The sequence below is a fragment of the Camarhynchus parvulus genome, chromosome 1 (genome assembly GCF_901933205.1).
Source record: "Camarhynchus parvulus chromosome 1, STF_HiC, whole genome shotgun sequence".
NCBI lineage: Eukaryota > Metazoa > Chordata > Aves > Passeriformes > Thraupidae > Camarhynchus > Camarhynchus parvulus.
This window is the reverse complement of record NC_044571.1, coordinates 5,257,518-5,266,478: the sequence shown is the minus strand read 5'-3', so window position 1 is coordinate 5,266,478 and position 8,961 is coordinate 5,257,518. Positions and strand designations below refer to the sequence as shown.

Here is an 8,961-nt window from a genome sequence, read left to right as displayed (position 1 = left end):
GATTCTCTTACATTTAAAATTATTTCAATTACTGCTGGAGCCCCCAACAGATGATTAAATAAAGTTGTATGTTCTGTTCTCCCTTTACAAGAGCAGAGGTTTTGAGATGTTTCAATCACATTACATAAACTTGCATTCCTCCACTAACACAAAACATTCACTCTTGCCACAGGAGACAAACACTTCTTGTGCTGCTCCCAGCCAATGATTTTAACTCCCAAATCCAGAGTAAACATTACCCCTTCAGAGCTGAGAACACGTTTGTGTGCAAGGAGCACAGCCCACTGCAGTACAGTGACACCAAATGAAACATGGCCCATACTCCACAGGTGAACCCCACAGGAATCTTTGATGTGGTCCTGTAAGAATGGTCAGTATCCAAAGTTGGGAGACACTGAAAAGTCAGGACTTTTTTTACACTATCACCAAATAATATATATGGAGAGGTAGAAAAGATATTTTTATTCAGGGATGATTCATTTGCAGTTCACTCATAAAAGTCAAGAAGTGAGGGACTCCAACAGCCAGGAAGAACTGTTCAAAAGCCCAAGTTATTATGCCTTTATTATTTATTATCTGATTTCAATTACACAGATGAAGCAACAGTGCTAAATAGAACAATTCCCTATCCTGCCTGGGTGTTTGTTGTAGGTGTGGCTCTCTCAGTGCCTTGGTGATGGTCTTCCAGAGGATGGCTGAGGCTGCCTGTACTTTGCAAGGATAGCAACATAATCATGGAAGGTGAACGTGTGATAGTCGTGGTGCTGCAGGTTCTTGTAGGTGGAATTGTCCAACTCCTCCTCTGGAGCAGGCTGAGCTGGCTCTGTGAAAACAAACAGCAACTGCTGACTATGAGGATGTCACACCAGAGGACAATGTTTTTAAGCCCTGAGTTAGCCTTCATAAATTGTCAGATCCCTCATCCAGTCAACATTTGAAAGAAAAAAAAGTCAGGAACTTGAACAAAAGGAGAAGTTTACTAAGTCCAGCTGGTGCCTAAAGCAGCACATGCAGTGGGGAACAGGGATCAGCACAAGGCATCTTGTACAGCACAGGTTTTAAACCTAAACCACCACCTAATGCTGGGGGTGGACAGGGCAGAACATTCCATTTATCTCTGAAGACATATGTCTGCATTTCCTGGCTTTCTCATATTTGCCTTGGTTTTCATTCCAGCCAGAACAGTAGGTGACATTCTTAGCAAACCAGGAGGGGCAAAGGAGCAGTACAAATGATGTATCATCCTGTCAGACCATGAGATACAGCTCTCAGAGAGAGCTTTACAGATTGACTTTTTGCCATGGGGAGAAGCAATGGAATTAGCAAGATCTCCACCATTTAATTTCAAATGTGGTTATACCAAACAGTAATCTAACAAAAGCCTTTGATGTGAATTTCTTTTCTTGTAAAGATAATCTTCTAACCTTTGTATTAGCTCTCCTTCAAAAACGAATAACCCAATAAAGTTATTTAGAATTCCTTACTTCCTCTAAAGCCAACATTAATTCTTATACTTTTAGAATATTATGCAGATCTAGGCAGTATTATTTACATAAAAGGTTCTTACACAGGCTGATTTTACAACCAAGCAATTTGCAAGAAATAAAACTTTACTCCCAATATTAATTTACTCTCTACACCCAGAGTTTTAACAACAGGAGACACACAGTGTAGTGAAAAGCTTTGTCATATAAATTTGTGTGTGGTGGTTCAGATTAGATTGTATTAAGCCCTTATTTTAACAGGTCCAGCTACAATAAAAACACAAGAACACCAGGATTTCCCTTTACTCATGACATAATTACTGCAGTGTGAAGCTATCAGATTAAGAGAAATATCTGTAGCATTTAGCAAGGCTTGCTTATAAAACTCAAGGTAGTAAGTCATAGTTTCAGCAAAACATGACAGGAAATATCCCTGTGCCTGCTGCTCAGTTCTCCTGACACAGCTCACAGGAGAGGAGATGCAGGGAGAAAAGGCAGATGATGCTCTTTGCTGCCCCAGGAACAGGCAAGGGGAGGCAAGAGTAGCTCAACCTGCAAGAGCCAGTTGTTCCAAATTCACAGACAGATGTGCAGGAAGGGAAGCAGATGGAGCCTCATTCTTCCTGCCCAAATACACTGCACTTGGCTTCTCAAGGAAAAATTTATTCCTGAGTTCATCCTCCCCTCACTTCATCCTTCATCTCTGCTTTGTCTCCTAAAGAGCAAGCACTTCTTGGGATGCTCTTCTGAAATGAATCACAGGCCTATTTCTGAGCGCCCAGCTACAACTTTGCTCCTCACTCAGCAGTTCAAGGCAGCAGTTTTTGCTGACTGCTCTACAAAGGGATGACATCACCTCAACATCCAGGTTTGCATTGAGAAAAATTCTTTTTACATCTTTTGTGTGGCTGCTGCAGAGTTTGCAGAGTTAAGGACACAGGGGCAGGGCAGAAGTAGGAGTTACAGGTGGCACAGTCAGCTGTGAATGTTCAACAAGGAAAAGCAGTGGCTGCTCTCAAAGAAGGAAGAGAGAACAGGATACATCCGGAGACACCAGAAAAGAAAAATGTTTGAGCATCTAGAACTCCACTGTGGATGAATGGTGAGAAAAGCATCATCTGTAGATAAAAACAAAGAGCCCTTCCCAAATTTTTGTTATTTTTAAAAGAAAGCATATGCTGTTGACTGCAAAAAGGAACAAGCAAATCAAAATATAATTTGCCAACAGTGCTGCATTTTGGTTTTTAAATTGAAGAATTATTTAGGTTGGAAAAGACCTCTAAGATCGAGTCCAGCACAGAGTGCCACTTCCAGTCATCTGAGCTGCCATCAAGGAAGAAGGAAAGGAAACAGATGAAATGATGAGCCAACTGACCCCTGAAACAGAAGGCAGGCCTTTTACTCAGCACCATCTCCTGGAAACTGACGTACAAACTCAATTGCTTCGTCCCTTAACCTGGTCAGGCACAGAATGGCTGAGGTTGGAAGACACCTCTGTAGGTCAGCTGGTCCAACCCCAAATGCTCAGGCAGGGTCAGCTACAGCAGGAGGCCCAGGGCCCTGTCCAGACAGCTTTGGAGTGTCTCAAATGATGGAGACCCCACCACCTCTCTGTGCAACCTGTGCAGTGCTCCATCACTCACAGGAAAAAAAAGTGTTTACTGATGTTCAGGCAAAGCCCTGTGTTGCAGTTTGTACCCACTGCCTCTTGTCCCATCACTGTGCACCACTGAAAAGCCTCACCTCTGTCCTCTTTGCACTCCCCTTCTGTTATTTCCATATATATGTTATTTCCATATCTGTCTAAACCTTCTCTTTTCTGGGCAAGACAGTCCCAGCTCTCTCAGACTTTCTCCACAGGAGAGATACTCCAGTCCCTGCATCATTTCAGTGGCACTTTGCTGGTCTCTGTCCAGCATTCCCACATCTCCCTTGCACTGGGGAGCCTCTAAGTGAACACTGCACCCCCAGTGCACCTCAGCAGGGCAGGAGCTGCAGCTCCTCAGCCTGCTCCTCCTAGGTCACCTTTGGCGGCCTTTGCTGCAAGGGCACATTCCTGGCTCACCTTCAATTTGCTGTTCCCTTGGCCCTCAGGGTCTTTCCTGAAGAACGATACCCAAGCAAACTTAAATTAATGCAGCTTTTACTTCCAGCAGGCAAATTCTTTAATTCAAAGTAGCAATGAGAAGAGGGGTCTCAAGAATGGCAGATTTATACTGCCTAACATAAAAAGCAGAATCTCAACAGATCAGGACAGAGATATCTGCTACTGAGATACACAAAATGAGATCAGCAGGACCATCAATTAACAGGATGGCAGTAAATAAGAAGGGTAGGTCAGACAGGGAAGCAGAGCTGAGGGGATGATTGTGTGATGGTCTTTCCTGAAAACACACCACTGGCTCCTCCCTAGCTCTCTACAACACTGACTCACTACTTCCACACGAGTTGCTTGCAACCTTCCAGTCTCAGAATCAGCAGTGCCTGTTTCTGGCATTACACTATGATTTCTCGAAGTCTTCTGAAATCTGAAACATTGACAGCTTGAAAAAAAAAAAACCATCAAAACAAAACAAAAAAAAAAAAAAAAAAAACAACAACAAAAAAAAAAAAAACCAAAAAAAACCAAAACAAAACCAGAAAGATGGCAGGGTTTAAGCAACAATGAGATGGCACCAAATTTGACTCATGAGAATGGCAGCCACCAAATCCTTCCAAGAAAAGAGAAGTGTTGTCATATAAAACCCATGATTTTGGTCACAGTGGAAACAATCTTGTTTCCATTTTATAAGTAACTGTTTTATGAAACTATAAATACAGAGAAATGAAACCACTTCCTTTCCCAGCATAGCTGGAGACTGAGTATTACTGACAGCTTATAACAATTAGCAGTGAACAATTTATCTTCCAGAAAGTCACTGCCACTCTGCCAGCTTCAGTAGAAAGATCAGAGAAGATCTAGAAACCCTTTAAAAAAGTCAAACCCTAGCCCAGATGAATCAGTACAGTTCAAACAATTTAAAGCTGTACCCTCTGTTGTGCTGCTTTCTCCAGCCTGGGCTCCTGCTTCCTGCGTGGTCTCCTCCTTTGCTGTGGTGCCCATCACCAACTTTGTGCTTCCAGAAGTCTCTTCCACTTTAGGAGCAGTCACTTCTTTTGCTTCCAACTCCTGTGCCTCCTTCATCTTTTTCTTCTCTCCTCTGGATAGCAGATCTTGCTTTTTGTCTTCCTGAGTCACTGCTGAGGCTTTCAGCTGAATAGCTGCTACCTGGGGTCCAGTGGACTTTTCCTCCACATGATCAGATTTAGCAGTGACACCACTGAGGTCCAGACTTTTCACCACGTGTGGTTCTAAGCCCAGCTTCTGATCTTTTGGAGGGGATTTTACTTTGGGGTCTCTTGCTTTGGATTTTGATGTTTCCTGGCTGACTGATGTTTTAGAAAATTTAACCAGCTTTACAGGAGACACGTCAATTTCTGGTTTGCGTGGCAGCTTCTTAATTCCATATTCTTTGAGGGATTTCTGGGACAATTTCTCTTTTGCCAGCATTGATGCCTTTACTGCTATATTCTCAGAAAAGATGGGATCTCGTCTGGGAAACTCAACTTTAGTTTTAATGGCAACTTCTGAATCACCAACATTTTCATCCTCAGAATCTGAGCTAGAATCTGACTCTGAGCTGGATGAAGATGAAGACTGTTCCTCAGCTAACTTCTTCCTCAGGCCTCCTCCTCTTGCAGGTGTGGTGAGGTTTTCCTCCTCACGGGAGGAAACAACTCCTCGCTGAGGAAACGCAACCTGAGTTTTTCTTGGCACGGGCATCCTTGTGTCTTCAGCAGGTTTTGCAGCTTCCTTGAGGGTGGTACTAGAAATGCTCTCACCTTTGTCTGCAGACAGCAGGAGAGAGCTAGAAGACAACATTTTACGAAATTCAACTGGTGCCTTCATGGCAAGCAGCTTGGTGCTCCCCTGTGGTGCCGCTACATCTAGGAAACGGCATAAAGAGGATTATCATCATTGTATCTGACATCACTATTACTGAGTTTTAACTTTCAGAGATAATCTGCTACAAAAATAAACTGGAAGTAATTATAATGCTAAATAGAGGCATTGCAAAGCTGAAAGTTTTTAGACTTTTTAAGTTAAAGGAACTGGAGTTCTACCAGCATGTAACAGTTTTTGCTGCTGCGATGCCGAAACTCAAGACATAAACCCTTGTGTTCCTCACTTTCCCAGACCCCTCCAAGAGCTGGTTTTCCCTGGGCTTCAACTCTGCAGCACTGGAAAAGGTCTGCAGACACTTCCCTATCCCAGGTGAGCATTAGGATGGCTCAGCCAAGCTCTTCAGGGCTGCAGAGACAAGCCTGGTCTGTGAACAAGCCAGCGAAGCAGAGACACAGTGAAGAGACACAGCCACAGCTGCTTGCAAGAGTTACCCTGGGAGCAGAGGGCAGGGATGAGTCCCAAAAGGAAAAGCAGCACAGTAAGAGATACTGAGGCCATCCATGAAAGTGTTACTTGTTCACTGCCCTGTGAGCTGCCAGCTGAGGTGTGCCCCCACAGCTCAACACCACTTCCCCAAGACCTCATCTCCTCCAGGCTTCACTCTCTATTTCTGCTTTGAGACCTCTTTGTTAAAGGGGTCATAGAAGATCTCCTGATGCTCCACGTTTGTTTCTGTCTCAGTTTCTTCTCCCTCATGGATACCTGCACTCTAAGCTAAACTCTCCAGACAAGGAACCAACACTTGAAGGAGAAGGCAGCAATTTTCATGTCCTTTCAGGGAATACATAATATCCATTGGATGCTTATTATCATCCTCAGGAGGCTGAGCAACAGCAAATACTGTTGTGGTTACAGAAAACAGGAGGTGAAGGAGGGCTGGAAGCACACTAAGAAGATTCACCATGTCTGAAATTGGCTACAGCAGAGCCAACTCCATTACAAGTTGCACCACTTCCAACCAGCAGCAAAATTCAACAGATTTCCAGCTCATTATGCAGATTTTTCTGCAGAGTTTGGAAATCCAGATCTACTTTATACACCTATAAACTAAATACAGCTTTCCCCTCACTGGTATTGTGTGGTAATGCCTTGTATGACTCAAGGAGTTATTACCATTAGTTCTGAAGAGAAGTAAGCTTTTAGCAATGTCTAAACGAAAACATCACAGAAGAGACAAGCACATGAAAATAAAAGCAAAGTATTTAAGAAAGAAATGCAAAGATTTATCCTAACAAAATACAACAAAAGAAGGTATCAAGTTTACAGGTAGTATTTTGAATAATGTCAAGCACATACTTCTCTCTGCCAGATGGAAGGTGCAGGATGGGAAGGAAGGGCAGGGGGAGGCAGGAGGATGAGCAGCCACCTTTGGAAGAGGTCTGACTCCCTGACCCAGCCAAACAGCAGCCTGGAGAAACTAACACGTGAGGAGGAAGAGTCACTCAGGATGGAAGAGTTCCTCAGAGAGGCAGAGAAAAGGTTAAACTAACACAAGGATGGCAAAGGAAGGATAGAAAAGGGAAAGCTGAGCAAAACCTTAAGAAGTATTAATGTTAAAACATCCTAAGACACCAAGAAGGCAGGGAAAATTCAACTTGACCATTAGTTACTGGGATAATACTTTAAACAGTTAAGTTTGGATAAGTGAAAAAGACAGATTTTATGATTAAAAGCTGAAACATCCAACACAACTGATCCACTTGAATTAGGGTATTTTAAACTTTGCACCAGCTCATCTGTACCTGCATCACTTTGCCAAAAGAACAACACCCCCAAATCAGTCACAGAAACAGCATTCCCAGATGTGTTCCCCCTGCATCATTCCCAGCAGGTATCTAAAGGCTGATCACACTCAGAGAGGTGAGAGGCAGAAATCACAGCTCTACTTCCCATCATTGACTCTGTATGCAAACACAACCATTTTATCAAAGCAAGGAAAATTTGCACATCCTGTTCCAGCCAGAATCTGGCAAAGGCAGCTGCATCCTATACATGTTAATTCTACACATCTTCATTAACCTGGAGTGTTTGCAGGGGAAGCAGCTGGTCTAAGAGGGCTCCTGACACAAATCAGAGCTGCAGGACAGTGACTCCAGAAACTGATACCAAAGTGCATCTCAAACACACTTAATGCAAAAAAATAAATCATAATAAAAAGCAATTTGCTGTTCAGTCAATCTGTGCAGTGAAGGCTTTCTTAATGGAACAGCCAGGCTTTTATTTGGTTTGGCATTCAAAAAGGTGGCAGAAGTCTGCCTTCAACTGCTCTTTCAGTGATCTTTTCAACAGCAGTCAACAAGTCTGATCACTGCTACATATGGTTCCATGGAGCTTTCCTGTTTCAGCACCTGGATCTCTAATTTGGGACAGGAAACCTCACTGAACCACTGAGCCTCCATTTATACAAACAAGACATCAGTCTCTGAAATTTGTATTCCTGCTTGGACTCAGGGATAAAAGGGGCTCAAATATTCCTCAATGCAGGATGCAGGGCAGCATCCAAACCAAGGTTCAGCCTTGCAGATCCATGCGGCAAGAAGCATTATAACCAAATTTAACACACAGGGCCATGGCAGCTTCTTACACCGCTGCCTGGAGCTGCTATTTGAGATATTTGGATTTTGGAAGTCCTTCTCTAAGTCCTTCTATTTTTTAACTCTGATAACACAAACATTTCAAAGGACAAAAGTGAACATCTCAAGTTAAAAACTAGATTTTACACCTCATTAAAAACACTTCCAGGGATGGGGCATCCACAGCTTCTCTGGGCAACCTGTGCCAGGGCCTCACTTTACTCTCCCAGTAAACAATTTTTTCCTGATATCTGTCTAACCCTAATTTCTTGCAGTTTGACGTTCACATTGAACAGTCTGACACTGCCCTATCCAGCCTGGCCTTGAACATTGAGGTGAAGTGACAAACTAATAAGTATAAAACTCATAAATATAAAACTATATACGTATATATGTGTGTATATATATGGCTTATAAATATACTCCACACAGCCAGACCTTGACTTTTACTTTTATTACTACACGGTACATTTTATCAGACACCCTCGTTTACATGGCGGTGACCTTTCAGCCCTTGTTCTTCCCAGCTTATGCAGGGCCTCTTCCGAGGCCTGACCTTGCCCAGCTCTCCTCACCCTTTCCTTTTACTGACACCGCGATCCCTCTCACAGCCAAACCCCCCTCTTACTCTTTGGCGGCGGCGGCGCCGTCCCGGTGCCCACCGGCTTCGTGCAAAGCCCCCGCGCCTCCAGCTGCAGCACCTGCACGGCACAACACAACACGAGTTAACAGAGCGGGAGGAAATCCCGACAGCTGAGGGTGTGCGGGGGCAGGAACTCTCCCGGAGGAGCCGCTTTACCTCGCGGCTCACCGCCCTCCCGCCGCCCCTCAGCGCCGCGGCCGCCGCCATCTTGCCCGAAGCCCTCACGGCGCCCCCGCGGCCTCCCGGTGGGCGGGG

The 8,961-nt window shown here is 44.1% G+C and overlaps 1 protein-coding gene across 1 annotated transcript; it reads right to left on the bottom strand.

The window, feature by feature from the left end:
- Positions 1-551: 551 nt before the first annotated feature.
- On the bottom strand, positions 552-8,945 carry NDUFV3 (NADH:ubiquinone oxidoreductase subunit V3). Its single transcript, XM_030948541.1, has 4 exons — positions 8,863-8,945; positions 8,692-8,764; positions 4,515-5,471; positions 552-823 (listed from the first exon to the last, which is right to left on the bottom strand). The coding sequence occupies exons 1-4, from the start codon at positions 8,911-8,913 to the stop codon at positions 663-665; spliced, it is 1,242 nt and encodes a 413-aa protein (XP_030804401.1). The 5' UTR covers positions 8,914-8,945; the 3' UTR covers positions 552-662.
- Positions 8,946-8,961: the final 16 nt, after the last annotated feature.

Coding starts and splice junctions, on each gene's coding strand:
- NDUFV3 (XM_030948541.1), bottom strand. CDS start 8,913: ATGGCGGCGGCCGCGGCGCTGAGGGGCGGCGGGAGGGCGGTGAGCCGC. Junction 8,765..8,862: donor GGAGGGCGGTGAGCCGCGAG/GTAAAGCGGCTC, acceptor TGTGCCGTGCAG/GTGCTGCAGCTGGAGGCGCG. Junction 5,472..8,691: donor GGCGCCGCCGCCGCCAAAGA/GTAAGAGGGGGG, acceptor GCCGTTTCCTAG/ATGTAGCGGCACCACAGGGG.